At 52.1% G+C, this 15,696-nt stretch overlaps 5 protein-coding genes across 5 annotated transcripts; 3 read left to right on the forward strand and 2 right to left on the reverse strand.

Moving 5' to 3' along the window:
• Positions 1-1,159: 1,159 nt before the first annotated feature.
• Positions 1,160-4,603, reverse strand: J4E82_004965 (uncharacterized protein; the record flags this gene model as incomplete). The annotated part of the gene is made up of 3 exons (XM_051731236.1): positions 1,160-1,506; positions 1,690-3,739; positions 3,794-4,603. 3 exons carry the CDS (start codon positions 4,601-4,603, stop codon positions 1,160-1,162), a joined length of 3,207 nt encoding a protein of 1,068 aa, XP_051588917.1.
• A 637-nt stretch (positions 4,604-5,240) lies between these two features.
• J4E82_004966 (uncharacterized protein) lies at positions 5,241-6,113 on the forward strand (the record flags this gene model as incomplete). Its single annotated transcript, XM_051731237.1, has 1 exon — positions 5,241-6,113. One exon carries the CDS (start codon positions 5,241-5,243, stop codon positions 6,111-6,113), a length of 873 nt encoding a protein of 290 aa, XP_051588918.1.
• Positions 6,114-6,301: 188 nt separating this feature from the next.
• On the reverse strand, positions 6,302-9,195 carry J4E82_004967 (uncharacterized protein; the record flags this gene model as incomplete). The annotated part of the gene is made up of 5 exons (XM_051731238.1): positions 6,302-6,785; positions 6,988-7,347; positions 7,396-8,044; positions 8,098-8,354; positions 8,597-9,195. The coding sequence occupies 5 exons, from the start codon at positions 9,193-9,195 to the stop codon at positions 6,302-6,304; spliced, it is 2,349 nt and encodes a 782-aa protein (XP_051588919.1).
• Positions 9,196-10,460: 1,265 nt separating this feature from the next.
• Positions 10,461-11,722, forward strand: J4E82_004968 (uncharacterized protein; the record flags this gene model as incomplete). Its single annotated transcript, XM_051731239.1, has 2 exons — positions 10,461-10,955; positions 11,003-11,722. 2 exons carry the CDS (start codon positions 10,461-10,463, stop codon positions 11,720-11,722), a joined length of 1,215 nt encoding a protein of 404 aa, XP_051588920.1.
• A 2,232-nt stretch (positions 11,723-13,954) lies between these two features.
• Positions 13,955-15,692, forward strand: J4E82_004969 (uncharacterized protein; the record flags this gene model as incomplete). The annotated part of the gene is made up of 3 exons (XM_051731240.1): positions 13,955-14,011; positions 14,063-14,653; positions 14,700-15,692. 3 exons carry the CDS (start codon positions 13,955-13,957, stop codon positions 15,690-15,692), a joined length of 1,641 nt encoding a protein of 546 aa, XP_051588921.1.
• Positions 15,693-15,696: the final 4 nt, after the last annotated feature.

Consider the following 15,696-nt stretch of genomic DNA (forward strand, 5'->3'; position numbering starts at 1 on the left):
AGTTGATGCCGGAAAGTATTGCAAGCGTCCAGAAGATCCAAGGCCACCCAGCGTATTGCACAAGTATGCCTCCCAAGACAGGACCGAGACTGGGTGCTACGTTCTGGCTAAGGTGTGATGTTTAGAACAGTATCGTCATTTTCGGCACATAGTCATAGCATACCCGAGTAGGACTGCTCCGATAAACCCGCCTCGTTCAGCAGGCGTAGCAATGTCACTGACGACGGCGTAGCCGAACGAAATCGTTCCTTAATGGTGCATATATCAGCAAAACCATTTTGGCAAAGATATTCTCATGTACTCACGACTTGAGCCAGCACTCTGCAACATCCGCAGTACAAGCAATGCTGGATATGATTTTTGAACGGCCAATCCCACATTGGCAATAGTATATATAAGTATAGCGAATAGAAACAATGGTCGGCGACCCATGGTATCAGCCATGTCACCTAGTATTGAAGGCGCTATTCCAGATACAAGCATGTAGGTAGTGATTGATAGATTTGCCATGGTGAGTGTAATTTCCAGGTCGTGCGCAAGATTGTACAATGCTGGGTAGTAAATGAAGCCGCTGAGAGGAGAAAAAAGTCTAGCGTATGCGACAAGGAAAACGATCCACCGCTTTTCGCCACGGGTGAAGATAGAGTACGGTACTGTGTCCGGTGGTTGGTCTTGCGTTGGAGCATGAGTGACGGCTGTAGCCTTTTCGCTCATAATGGGCGAATTTAGGACAGCAGACAGCGATTGTGATGATAGAAGGTCAAGACTACAATCAAAGAAGGTAGAGTGCTGTTCCTCGATTGGCCCCTGCGGATAACGGTATACTGATTGGCGGCAATGCGCTGCAGTTGGCTGGTCGCCATTTTCCTGGGCATCGAGCGAGCAAACCATGCGACATCGAAACAAGCCTCTTCATATGTATGTGTTCATGGTATTCGCTAAACTTAAGTGTAGCTAGTCTTTCCTAAAAGCGACTTTTCCTATCATCTATTGATTGTGATCCTTCATCCAACGTCATATCTATTAATCCTAGTGGTGAAGCATCTCGTGCAAAATGCAGACGGAGACAAGGAGCATCACACCTTTGAATGCCACCGCATATCCGTACAGTCTAGAGATTCCCAGCCCGTTGTATAGACCGCGTATACGTCAACACTTACTATGCAGCGCTATCTCTTAGCCGTTGCTGCTCTTCCTCCGTGAGCTGACCGAACTCTTCAGCAAAGCCCTGCGTGGTCGCCGCGCGCTTGAAGAAGTCGACCAGGAAGCCTTGAGTCTCATCGTCGCGCTGACGACCACCACCCGGCTCTTCAGCGGCAAACGCCATCAATTGCTCTCTGCTAAAGCCACTGCCAAGATCGACGAATGGATTCACCTCATCCTCCCAGTCGTCATCACCAGAATCTTCTTCGGCGAGCTCAGCAGCAGCTTGTGCGTCGAGGGGTGCGCCAGAGGCGGACTGAAGTTCGACGACGAGAACTTTGAGAATCTTGAGAGGGGCAGGAACTATGGTATATTTGTCAGGATCTGATTCGAGCGTCAGTTTGTGGATGAAAAAAAGGGATTTGCATTGCTTGGTTGCAAGAATGACGCGGTAGCCTACAAGCATGCTCCACAACATGACACTCATCGAGCGCAGTAATGACAACGTAAAGGTAAACAAGAAGATATATGATGGAAGAAGCTTACTGTTTTTCGCACGACTTCTGGTCATGATGCGACCGTCATTGTTTGGTATCAAGTCGCCCTGCACTTGCACCTGTGCAACACGAGGGTCCTTCAAATCATACAATTTCGACAGGGCGATAACACTAAAACACATGGTCAGCAACGATGTACGATTGATAAAAGGTAGCGGGAGAGGGGAGTTCAACTTATTCCGAACGGTCTGAAGCCTTCCGATAGGCAATCTCCGTTCGTATGTGAACTGCTCGATCTCCGGAGAGGTTCGTACGTACTTTTGTCGGATTTCATCATAGCCGGCGAAGTTGATTGAGTTCTCGAGCCACTTCGCTAGGACGACCTGGAGGCCGTTTTGACCTTCGATATCCTGGCCGGCCAGGAAGTCCACGACTTCCGAGGCGTGATTCAAGCTCAAACGCGCAAACACGAGCGTCAGACTTTGAATGAATTGAGCTTGTCCCGCTTGTGCAAGACGGACTGCGACACTTCGCAAGAGCTGCTCCAGGTAAGGACCAAGTCTTTCATGGCCAGCCTTCTCCACTACTTCGGCGGCAAGTGCACCGACCTCGCCAGCAGCGTGATCACTGCACGAAGATAACAGACGCGAAACAATAATGAGAGTGACCTCGAGGCCAGCCTTTCCAGTGTCGTCCCGCCATTCGAAGAGTTGTTGGTGGTCGTGCGAGATGATGTTCTTTACTGCAGTCGTGGCGGACTTCAGCAACTCCTCATCGGTGGAGCCCAGAAGCACTCGTGTAAGTTTCGGCATGGTCGTCGCAACGAATCCAGCAGGAAGTGGCTCTGGTCCATGCTCGGCAAGCACGGCAAGGAGATCGGCAGCAAAGTTGCACAAGGCGTTCTCCTCCGTCAAACTTCCGACGTCGAAAGCGCCCATAAGTGATGGAAGGACCCTTGCGCAAAGTTGGACGTATGCATCACCACCCATTCGCGCAATAGTCTCAGTCACCTCTTCGAATGCTTCGGTGACTAGCATGGTGAGTTGGAAGTTGTTAGCTTGATGACTGGCGACCCGGAAAAGCGTATCGAGACCGTTATCTGTAATGCATATCCGTGTATCAATGAGTATAGCATCTCGCAGTGTTTCGACCAGAGTAACCATGAGATCCTCACTGTCGCTGAGCTCTGACATGTCTTGCGCGGCAAGGTAATTACTGATAGCCATGATGATGGTGTTCTGTATTGGCTGTGTGGTCGCGTGTGGGAGCGCCTGGAGGTAGTATTGCAGAGCTCGGATACACGACACTTGGACAACGTCGGACTCGTCAGATGGAATGGCCTGCAGAGATGCCTCAAGGAATGAGGTGCCAAGCTGTTGCAGAGCATCTCCTGATGTTCTTGTCAGACTCCCGGCGACTAGGTAACCGCGTGCTCGAAGGAAAGCGTCGGGCTGCTGCATGGCATATCGGATAAAGTCGACGTAGCCGCTCGCAGTATCTGGACTGATCTGCTTCTCTACATCTTGGAAGTCACTCAACAGCTGGTTCAGCACATAGAGCGCAGCCTCTTCAGCTTTCCAACCCTTGGACTCGGAATATAGCGCTCTTGTGTAAGTCAATAAGCCGTTGACGGTAGGTTCTGTGAGCCATTCGCCAAGCTTGATAACGAGATCACCACAGGCCGTTCGGGGTGTGTAGTTCGCCGTCACACTCGTCTCCTCGCTCAGAAAGATGTTTACATCCACATCCCAGAGTCCCTCCTCTTCAGTGGTGATTTGCGCGTACGCCACAGCCAGCTTCATAACCTGGGTGACCCATGAGTTTTCCGGCGCCTGGTTCTGGAGTTCCTGTTCGAGTTGTGCGCGAACCGGAGGTGCGCGGAGGCACGCCTGCATGAAGTCCAGTTCTTCAAGGATTAGGAAGTCCAAAGTATACGGCAGACCATCGCCGTCTTCTAGCCTGCTTTGACGATCTTCTTGAATGTACATGAGAGAGTATGCCGGTTCAAGCAACGAAAGCTCTTGCCAGGTGGCCTGGAATAGGACGATACTTTGTGGTGATATGATGGCAGGAAAGAGGGACCGTATGCGCATAAGGACCTGTTGGTTGTTTAGTACTGCAAAGTATGCAGTGAATCATACGACATGACTAACCTTGACACACTGTAGCTTGAGAGCGATCTGTCCTTTGTAGAGTGATGCATTCGGTGTATCCTGGTCTTCTTCTTCTTGCGACGGTGGGTCAGGGAGCCTAGTGTTCAGGACGTTGACGAAAAAGGGAATCCATTCCTTGAGTATCTCGTCGGCAAAGCTCTTGACCATGGCCTTGTGATCCTCCAGCACCAACTCTAGTATGTCGAAGCAGCCGTGGAAGACTTTGCAAGCCAAGGCCCTCATTGTCGGCTTCCTCTGGTCGTTGGTGGCCACATCGTACAGGACCTTGATCATCTGAGGCGCTACGGCAAAGAAGGTCTGTTCGTTGAACGAGTCTTCAACCAGCTCGCCGAGGACTCTGAGAGCGCCATGAAGCTGGCCTTCTGTCGCATTCGGTATCAGTGCGAGAAGATTGTCGAGAAGATCTGGCCATTCAATGGGGTAGTCGGCGCTTGCGATCTTGCTGACGACGAGGCCTGCGGCGGCCTTGAGCTTGCGGTCAAGCTGGTCCGATGTGGCGAGAGTGAGCAACTGTTGCCGTAATATGGCCTTGTTCTCGTCTGTGACCAGCGCCTGCCCTTTCCATTCGTCGATACTGGAGCTCCATCCTGCCAGCACGATGTTCTTTATGTACAGCAGGGCAGCCTGTCGGATGTTGAGAGGTACGCTCTCATGGCAGGCGATGCCAATGAGGCCAAGCGGGAGCTCCTGGTGGCCGTAGAGGGAGAGGAGCTGCTGCTCAGCGTGTTTGCGGGTGTCCTCCTGGGCGGTTTGGGTCGCTGACAGCAGCTGGACTAGTTGGTCCTCCATGTTCAACGTGGGGCCTGCGCGTATAGAGCTAGTCGGCACGTCTAGCGCTCCCCAAAACGGCTGGCGAGCAAGATGGATCGATTGTTGACGCGTTTGTTGATGGGTGTTGCTGGGCGATTGAGCACGAGGAAAAAGAACGCGCCCGGAGATGCGGGGCAACTCCGTGAATCTCTGGGTAGTGGGGTGGGTGGCTAAGCGGATGCTATAACTGAAGCAATAAGCCTACCAGGGCTGACAGATGGATGTACCGTGGGGATGTCGAGGGAAGAGGCTGTTTGGGAGCATCGGCTGAGTTGCAGCAAGGGACGAGGTGGCCAATTACCACGATGCGCTCCGATGGGCGGTGACGACGATGCCTCTTCCCGGTCGTGGGAAGGAAACGCGACACCTGGGCGGTTGCACCTTCGCTCGCCCTCCCACGACCCTCACCTGCCTGCCACGTTGGTCTTCTCAACAATGCCAGGGGCAGTCAACACAGCATACGCACGACATCTGCCATACCGATCACCACCAACCCTACCAGAGCCTTGAAGCAGGCAGGCAGCCATTCATCGACACGCTAGCGGCCTTCACGCACACGCGACGAGACGCGTCTGCGTCATGATCATACCCAACTCCGAATAGAGGCGCGCGGAACATGGCACCAACATACCTCCAAAACCTCTCCCACTTCACCGTCTTCCTCACAGCCTACACGCACACGCTCCTCTGCCTCCGCGAACTCTATCCACCCACCTCCTTCGCCAAAGCCCGCTTTCACAATGCCCCCGTCTACCAATCGCGCCATCCGCTCGTCTGCGAGTGGGTCACCGACGCCATAAAAGCCGTGCGCGAAGAGCTCATCAACGGCATCGTCGCCAGGATCGCCATCGTCATCTTCAGCTACCCGGATGAGGGCGAAGGGTCAGGCAGCGGCAAGATAATGGAGCGCTACATGTTCGACGTGAGCGCCTTCCCGGTCGTAGCCAAGGGAGACCGCAACATAGACATTGAGTGGGAAGATGAGACACGGGTGCCCGAGGTCGAATACAATGATGATGGCACTATCAAGAGAAAGAAGACAAAACCACTCGATGTCGATATCCATGCCGACATCAGCGAACAGTACCGCGCTGCCTTGATTGCGCTTGCGGTGCGTGCTCCGCGACTCGATCCATTACCACCAAACTGCTCATTCAACATCAGTATGGAACTCAAGGATGAGCCTGAAATCGACCCGCCCATGGGACACACAGAGACATGGGTACCGGTCCAACCTAGTTTGCAGAAGAAGGGGAGAGGCAAAGCGAAGCAGGCCTTGTTTAGAGAGGAGCTCGACGAGGAAGCTTTTGAGCTAGGGATTCTGAGAGAAAGGGAAGGAAGGGATCTGGGTGGCGCCAGTGTCATACCAATACGCAGTGTGCAGGCAGGCGTCTTCAGCTTCGAGAACTGGATAGAAGAAGGCAAAGCCAAGTTCGAGATTAAAGACGAGGATAGTTCAAAGACAAGTTTCTCTAGTATTTTCAATTAGATGAATCGATAAGTTATAGGCCAATGACTATCCTTGTGCTACTTGAATGTTCTAAAAGGTATCAAATGCTCTTCATCTTTTACGAATCACCCGGTGCATATACGCATCATGCATAGCCCAAACCCCTGATGTCATGCTATGTAGTATCGAGAACGTTGTAAAGCGAAGGAAACGAACCGCTACCATCCTCAAGGGGCATGCGGTCTTCTAGCCCTGAGCGCTGGCACTGCCGCTGGGGCACGATCCCGGCGCCTCTCAGCCACTACAGTTCGACGAGCTTCAATATACGCCTCAGCATCTCGCTGCTGCAGCCCTTCCACCTGAGCGCCATCGGCTTCAAGCCTCTGCAGTCGCCTCATGTCTCGCCGCTGTTGTCGAAACTCAAGATAATCACGGTTGGCCTCTTGAAGCCGAAGTCCGGCAGCAATCACTCTAGCTTCCCGGTCGACCTGTGGGGCCTGGTGATTGGCCTTTTGAGGTCGACGAAACATGTCGCGGTGATCGTGGTGATGACCAAGTTGGACTCGGTCAAGGTTGAAACGATCGACAGCTCCAACAGCAGCGGGACGATGTGCCTGTTGAGCTCGTTCATCGTCTGGTCCGACCGCGTTGACGAGATTCCGGAGCGGGTTGGGTGGAAGCATATCCCAAAGGGCGTCTAATGGCCGAGGTCTAGCAATATTGGTTAGGCGGATGATACAAATGACAGCGTAGACATGGCGCAACCATGGGGTGTTGCACAAACTGTTGTGGTGGAACAGCACCATAGTAACCAATATGTTGAACGGGATAGAAGGGTTGATAGAAGGGGATCGGTTGGACCCGGTATCCAAAGGCGGGTACAGGAATAACTCCTGGGTGAGGGTGCACATACCGATCTGGAGCCAAATTCACTGGTGGAGGGCGGCCAAAGGCCGGTATCGCAGGCAAGGGAGGCCCTACAGGCGCATGTCTGAGCTGCTCTCCAACCATGTGGTAAGGGAATGCTTGTGCTTCTGCTGTTGCTCGACCTTTGCGCGCATCCTCTGCTTGCTTGACACGATCTGATACCTGCACCATCAGATCCGCATCTGAAAGGTCTGGATTGTCAGCCCGAACTTTGGCCATGGCTTCATCAGCTGCCCTCTTAACCTCTTGTTCATGGCGGTCTTCAATATTCTCGTGTAACGGACATTTGCCTCCCACAGCATCGCCAAAGTGGTTATAGTCGGTCACGTTTTTGGAGCAAACGTAGCTGCATTGCAATTAGCTTCAGTGACGACACTTTCATGTTGGAGCTTACCACTGCACGTTCCTACAGTGCGTACATGTCATCTTGTTGCAGCCAAGTTCTTTGATGAATGGATGTTTACATTTGTTGCAATGTCGTATCAGGGCTGCTGACATAGCTTCTTCGACGATGTGTCGTAAGGTTATCTGGCCGTCTTTCTTGGATTCTTCGCAGCTGAGCGGGATATGCGACTCTTTCTCACAAATACGGCAGCTCGTCTTGCCACACTTGGGATTCTCGCATCGAAACTCCTTGTCGACCTCGACTGGCAGGCACTCCATTCTGAAGTCGCAGAATGGGCATTCGGAGAGAAAGTCCAGACCAGCCGCTTCCAAGTCTTCTCTCTGTTGCATGTGCTCTAGTCGCTCGAAAGTCGTGTCGCTCAAGACTTGTTGCAATTGTCGCCGCGTAAATGTTCCGTTGCAATCATCGACTCCAAAACACTTGGGTCTGCAGCGAGACTGACCCATCTGCGTCTCAATCTGCTGACGAGGACAGTTTACACAATAGAAGTGGATAATGTCTCCGTTGCAGCTAATCATGCGGTTCAGAGGAACGTCGTCAAAGCAGCATACACATTCGCCCATCTCATTGTTCATTTCCGCGTGTTTCAAATTGGCTTCTTCAGCCAACTCAGCGTCTTTGACCTTCTGGCGTTTGGCTGTTGATCATTAATTTGGTTCATGAGATAGACTACTACGAGGTGCGACTTACCCGCTTCGACTTCGCGCTTCTTCTTCGCCGCGTGCAACTCCTTGGGTATCTGGCTACCTTGCTCAATCAACTGGAGTTGAACACCGCGCTTGTTACGGGACTTGTTGATTAACGAAAACGTCTTGGCAACGTGCGCGTAATCGCGCACTTGTTGTTCAAGAACGCCGTAGGCTTTGTAAAGAGTCTTTTCTTCCTTGAGAACTCTCGTAATATGCCGTACAGGTACAGTGAGAAACTCGTCCTTTAGCAACTCTGTTCTGCGAAAATTAATGTTAGAAGTCTGGCCGAGAGGGGTAGATAGGTACAAAGAAGGCGTGACGTTGCCAGCATTGCGAGCACGGAGATCGTTCCATGGTTCGAGGCGTGGCAAAACCTCAGAATACTCCCTTCAATACGAGCAGAAAATGGCAATGTGTCTCAATCTAATACTGTATCGATGTGCGAAGCCAGCAGAATACAAGCATTGCGCCACAGAATTTGTGAAGAAGTGAGTACTTACGCGTCATGTTCATAACCACCGATCTCGGGGTCACGCTCGGCTTTCTCGTAGGTGCTCAGTTCACTCTCAGCTTCATCTTCCCTCTTCCTTTTCTTGTTGTTCGCGTCATCCGACTCTTTGGGATATGGATCGCCCTCTAATAGCTCGGTCAGGAAGTGCTCGCACTGTGCTGTTGTTCGCGTGGTGTCTGTCGTTTTTTCTTGAATCAACTTGAGAACATAATCGACCGAGATGTCTGGCAACACGCTCAATACCATCTGCAAGCAGGCCGCTTCGGTGACGACTGTAGCTTCATCTCCCCATTCAGGGGCTCGTCCCTCAGGCTGTGGCTCTTGTTCTTCTACCACAACAGCGTCAGATGGCGGAACATCAACGTCTGGGATTTCGGTCAAATCGATGAATTGGTGGTCGTGTTCCCGGAGTTGAGTGCGAAAATCTGCGATAGGGTCATCCATTTCAGGGTAGTCGTGAGCAAACTCCGCTGCAGATCGTGCGTCGAAATCTTCCAATTCGCGTCTCGTGAAGCTTTCATCCTCCGTCTCACTATCAAAGAGCAAGTCAACCACTTCATGATCGCGATGAGTGCCAGTCGGATCCATTGGGGTTTTTCCAAAACAGCGGTTGTAAGGCTGATTGATAGTAGTCTCGACTGTGGAAGGTTGTTACCGAAGCGATTGGGCAGTTCTTGAGGACCTTGGAAGTAGAAGACCAAATATTAAAAATTAATTGTATCTAGTCGAAATCAGGAGAAAGAGTGAGGGGGCGATGGTGACGCAAACGTGTGTAGTGTTTAGGTGATTCAGACCAGCTCAATTCACTTGAATGTAGCCTTGTCACTCACCCCACCAGTTGCTGGAGGCCTCTCACCGACTGATGGGCACTAGCTGAAGGGGGACGAAGAAGAAGCAAAGCGAGATCAAGAGAAGAGCAGGCGTTTCGCACTGCAGCTTGCAGCGGCGTAAGGGTTTCAGGGCGCAGGCTGGCGAGAGATCGAAGAGCTATCGCGGAACAGCGAGCGGAACGGGCAGCGGCACCAGTAGGGTGAGAGCAGAGGCAGTAGCTATGTGCCACAACAGCGCATACCCAAGTATTGATGTACAGCCATTACAGCGCCGCCAGTGTTCAGCAAAACAGAGATGACTAGTTGTCGTGAAGGGATACTACGCCGCTCTGGAGCGCGGGAGATGGGCGTCTCGCCCGGATGATCGTGCAGTTGGCTGGTCCCGCTAGCCCAACTGCCGCTAACCACTTTGTCACGAGCCTGCGCGCACGTCGCACAAGGCTGAGAAGAAGCAATGTCTGTAATCGGTATCGGAGATGCTGCCAATGGGTGCGCGCAGCGTGTGAGTATATGACAAGTAAATTCCTGCTCCGATGCCTGGCCCGATGCAAGACACGAGCTACTCACAAATCGGACACCCGCACATGACCCGTCGTAAGCTGTGACATCGAACTCTCGCTTTGCCACGGCACACCTCGGGCCGCGAGCAACATGATGTATGCTCGGAATACCTTGGTGGAGATATGGGGTCAGCTATAAGATCACACGGAGATCAAGGCGGAATGGAGTCGTCAAAACGCGGGGCGACCTGGACTAAACAAAGAGCTACATGTACCAACTTCCTTTTATTCCTTAGCTATCCGAATCCTTGATCCGTATCGACGTAGCTGGACCCGCTATTCCTTCCCTTGCTGGGTTGTTACAGCCTCTTGATCTGGAAGACTGCATCTGTGCAGGACCGAATCCACGCCTGTCACGCCCTACGACAAGTGTTGTCGAACAGTAGATATAAGAGCTTAGCTAGCTTCGCAAAGGGTCAAGCCAACCCATCGTACCAAACCTAGATATACATCCGCCTACAACATGGCTATCACACCTGCTCTCGAGAACCTCAACAAGGGCGACGCTCCTTCCCTAGCACTTGTCCACCCTACCGAAGCTGAAAAGCAGATACAGTTCAAACTCAATGGGAGTGAATGGCGCGGTGCACTCTCCCTTCCCGCCTACCTCCGACGTGAGGCTACTCTTTCACAACAGGCTCTAACGCGCGATGGCGGCATCTCGTACTGGATCTTGGTTGACACATCTTTGCCAAATAACCCTTTAGATCCAGATTCAGGCACTCGGCTGCCATTAGCGAGCTGCGAAACATACCGGAAGAAAGCACTCGTGTGGCAAAACGGAGAACTGAAGGAGGTCATATGTCACGGCATTGGGAGTGTTTTCTGTGCAACCCATCTGCGCAAGCGGGGATATGCGCAAAGAATGATGACGGAGCTTGGGAAGGCGTTGAAAACTTATCAGACAGAAAATGGACAAGAGTGTCTGTTCTCGATCCTATATTCTGATATCGGAAAGGTGGGCAGCTTGAATACCCTACGACGATACACTTCTAACAAAGACAGAAATTCTACAATACCTTTGGCTGGGAGCCTTTTACTTCATCACATATCTCTATTCCTGGGACCACTTCTCAGGACACGTGCAGCTTACCCACTGCCCGTCCGTTGTACGCAGAGGATCTGGAGGAGCTGTGCAGGATCGACATGGCCTCCGTCCGCCGGAATTTGGAGTCACGACCGAAAGACAGTAACACTGCAGTCGCTCTGATACCCAATATCGAGACTATTCGGTGGCACCACGCGCGTGAAGAGTTTGTAGGTAATGAGCTGCATGGCAAGCAACCAGAGATTAAAGGCGCTGTTGTCGGCACGGAGAAGGGCAAACGCATTTGGTGTTACTGGACAAGAATGTGGTACAACGCAAATCCAGCTGAAGCCAAGGGCAACACGCTGCATATTCTACGCCTGGTCATCGAGGATGGCAGTTGGGAGGGTTCTTCGGGTAGTACGAATGGCGCATCTGTGAACCAGGGTCACGATGCTGCTATTGCAGCACTCCTAGCCATGGCGCAGAAAGAGGCACAGAAATGGAAGATGGAGCATGTAGAGATGTGGGCACCCTCACCAGCGGCGCTAGCAGCTGCGAAGACGCTGGACCCAGCTGCAGAGGTAATTCATAGGGACATGGAGAGCATCGCGTGCTTGCAGTGGTACCCTAAACACGATGGACCAGTGGCTGACAAGATTGACTGGATCGCGAACGAGAAGTATGGGTGGTGTTGAGAAGTGCTTGGGGAGATGCGATTCCCATAGATTGATAGATTTCCATGCATTGCTGCCACTATCAACATGCGCATGTACGAGATAGAGTTCATGTGGGTATTGAGGATGCGAAGTCCAGATGACAGATTGAGGTTGCGGAGTTGTGGAGAATATTCTTCCTCGACCAACTGGCAAGCCAGAAAAGATCAATGAAAAAAGAAGGCCTGTCAGATTGCCGTCAACGTCCTGCCTTCCAGTGCGACCGAAGTACACAGCTGGTTAGCACAAGGTCATCGCCACGATCGCCGAAGCAATCGTAAATAAGGCCTCACTCTAGGACACCGAGGCTGATAGTCATCAACCAGGATGGAGATTCTGTGGCTACTTAGAGTAACTCAGAAGAGGATGCATACTATTAGAAATGATTCTATGAAGTATGATCGACATAGTGAGCAGAAAAGATTCCAAAGAACGACGAGTTTAAATACACACTGGAAGTTGCGCACGGGCCCGCACGCACCGACAAAAAAGCGCAATCTTTGCACTCGTAGACGAGAATTTTCTGCCGAAGTTCTGCCGGCCCCGCTGAATTGCCGGCGTGCTGCCGACTGGCCGTGCGCAACACATAGTACGATGATGCTCGCCGTTCACAGGAGCAAACCCTAGCGTGAAGGTATACACTAACACTTGTCATGGTCTTCCTAGATAGGAAACGCTGCGACTACCTCCAGGGTACATTCTGGTTTTGTGCATACTTCCCAAGGAACGAGCCTCTTCGAGGTTACAAGAAGTTCCGGGGTCCTTCTCTCCGAGCCATACCTGACAATCAACATCTACTCAAAAGTATACATTAAGTTGGGTCTTGCTCGTCCTCCAACATGGAACACACTGTGTACCTCCAGGGTACATCATGACCTACAGCAGATGAAAAACAAGCAGCTTCGTAGACAGCAAACACGGCACGACAGGTCGGATCTTCTCACAGTAGCCCAGTCAACGAACATCACGAACTTCGCCGATATCCATTATATGGTCCTTGCGGTTCGTCTAGCCTTAATCAAACTCTACTTCAAGATGAACAGGACTCTTTTGCGAACCGCGCATCCAGACAGATTTTTCTTTCTGATAGCGGAGCCTTGGTAGTAGTCTCGCAACGCTTTGCTCTTACGAGCATGATTCGTAAAATACTTGAAGCACTGCAGCCTCTGCCATGAATGCAGACATCGTGAAGTGTCAAGCTGAAGTATACGTCCAGCGCGGCACATACTTGCGGGATATCATGGCAGTATATATCAGCTCTGATACCGAAGGAAGCACGTCTTCAGACTTTCCGTAACGCGATTTGATTGTGCAGCTTTTCTAGCGCTGCGGCGATGCGAATGACAGGTTATGGTAAGAGAATCTTGTTGCAAGATTTTACGGTCAATTCGTATCGCTGTAGAGGCCGGAGGTACTTCAGATTTCAAACCTGGTGTCTCACAACGCAGATTTATCGTGAAGTGATCTAGGCTGTATTATGAGAATGCTCGCATATGCATGAATAGTCTATGTATATAGCAACTATGTAGTTTGATCAATCTTTTGGTAAGCACTTCGATCCCTTAACGCAAACGACTTTCCAAGAAGCTGTATTGCAGGCAGATCTAGGTATGACCGGGTTCCGTCGTACTGCACGAGTTCTTCATAATGAGAAAGAATATGGTCTTTTTGGGTTGTTATCGTCAAAGCATACCGTAGTTCCATGCGCAGTGTCCTGGTCTACAAAAATAAGGAACATGGGAAAATGCATCTCTCTACCTAAGATGTTCGCAGCAGCTTGTGAGAAACCAGATGATTTGTATGGGCGAGTATGCACCAATGTTGTCATAGGTTGGTGCCGACATCGCCATTGATGCAGGCACAGCGGACGGCGGGGCAGGACATGTGCGCATGGCGGGGCAGCAGGACAAACTCAGTTGCCTTGGATGAAGCATAAAGCTTTCGCTGTGCGGCTCCGTTCGTAGGCGATTGTCAGTCAAGTTACTGAGACGCCAATTATCATCATGCAGCAGTCTAGTCCACGCGTGCATAAGGTCTGGAATTTGACAGGGCGAGATGTAGTCCCTTGACTCAACTGCGATCCCGGAGCTACAACAACATTTTTCCCCACGGGGACTATTACTTTACATTGCCCTTGATAGGTACACAGCGACTGTCATCCTTTCTCACTTTTTATTTTGTGTCGCGCTGGATTGTTAATTGACTCTGCACATTATGGCCTCTCACACAGCATCGCAGCGGTACCTGAGTACCCGAGGAGGATCTTATGACGTGAGAAGGACCGGCGGGGATTGCGCTCAGTCATATGTTAACCACGCATAGTTCTCCTTCGAGGAAGTTGTCCTCAAGGGTCTCGCTTCCGACGGCGGCCTCTTCATCCCCGAGGAAATCCCCACGCTGCCCGATGACTGGGCGTCCAAGTGGAAGGACCTCTCCTTCGCAGACCTCGCTTTCGAGATCTTCTCCCTCTACATCTCCCCGTCCGAGATCCCGTCTGCAGACCTCAAGGACATCATCCACCGCAGCTACTCGACATTCCGCGCCAAAGACGTCGTGCCCACCGTCACACTCGATAAGGAGAAGAACCTGCATTTGCTCGAGTTGTTCCACGGGCCTACATTCGCCTTCAAGGATGTCGCGCTGCAATTCCTGGGCAACCTCTTCGAGTACTTCCTCGTCCGCAAGAACGAGGGCAAGACCGGCCGCGATCGGGAACATTTGACCGTCATTGGCGCGACAAGTGGTGATACCGGATCCGCAGCCATCTACGGCCTGCGCGGAAAGAAGGATGTGTCGGTCTTCATCATGCACCCGCATGGCAAGGTCAGCCCGATTCAGGAAGCGCAGATGACGACCGTCATGGACGCCAACGTGCACAACCTGGCTGTAGACGGCACATTCGACGACTGCCAGGTATGCACCCTCAGCGGATCCGCAATACAGAACTAACGCGTCTTAGGACTTCGTCAAGGCCCTCTTCGCAGACCCCGAGATCAACAAGACGCACCGCCTCGCCGCCGTCAACTCAATCAACTGGGCTCGTATCCTCGCGCAGATCACCTACTTCTTCTACTCTTACTTCGACCTCATCAAGCAACCTTCCTTCCTCCCAGCGTCCGCCGTCCGCTTCGTCGTGCCCACGGGCAACTTTGGCGACATCCTTGCTGGCTTCTTCGCGAAGCGCATGGGCCTACCGGCTGAGAAGCTGGTCATTGCTACAAACGAGAACGACATCTTGCACCGCTTCTGGGAGACCGGCAAGTACGAGAAGAAGCCTGTGCACGGAAAGAAGGCCGAGGGCGGCATTCCTGAGGATGGCGCCAAGGCACACGAGAGCGGAGTCAAGGAGACACTGAGCCCGGCTATGGACATCCTCGTCTCGTCCAACTTCGAGCGGTTGCTTTGGTTCCTTTCGTACGACGTATACAGCACAAACTCCGATGCGGTATCGCAACGAAGGAGCCAAGCTGGCGACCATGTACGGAATTGGCTCAACGACTTGAAGACAAATGGTGGCTTCGCGGTCGACAAGCAGATCCTCGAAGCAGCACAGTCCGACTTCGCTTCGTATCGTGTCAGCGACGAAGAGACCATCCAAACCATCAAAGACATCTTCAACGCAGAGGCGTCAAAGAGCTATGTCCTGGACCCACACTCCGCCATCGGCATCCATGCGGCACTACGCTCGGCTCAGGTATCTAAGCCCCCATCCACACACCACATTGCGCTCGCAACAGCGCACCCGGCCAAGTTTGCGAACGCCGTAGAGCTCGCACTTCCAGAGCAGAAGGAGTACTTCCAAGACAAGGTGCTACCAGCTGAGTTCAAGGGTCTGGAGGACTTGCCAAAGAGAGTCAGCCATGTCCAGAAGTCGGAAGGCTGGCAAGGCGTACGCAAGGTCGTCATTGCAGAAGTAGAGGCAGAACGAGAAGCTGCGGAAAGAGGTGCGTAGTTGG

The sequence above is a fragment of the Alternaria postmessia genome (assembly GCF_024291825.1).
Source record: "Alternaria postmessia strain BMP 2775 chromosome Unknown scaffold_25, whole genome shotgun sequence".
In the NCBI taxonomy this organism is placed as follows: domain Eukaryota; kingdom Fungi; phylum Ascomycota; class Dothideomycetes; order Pleosporales; family Pleosporaceae; genus Alternaria; species Alternaria postmessia.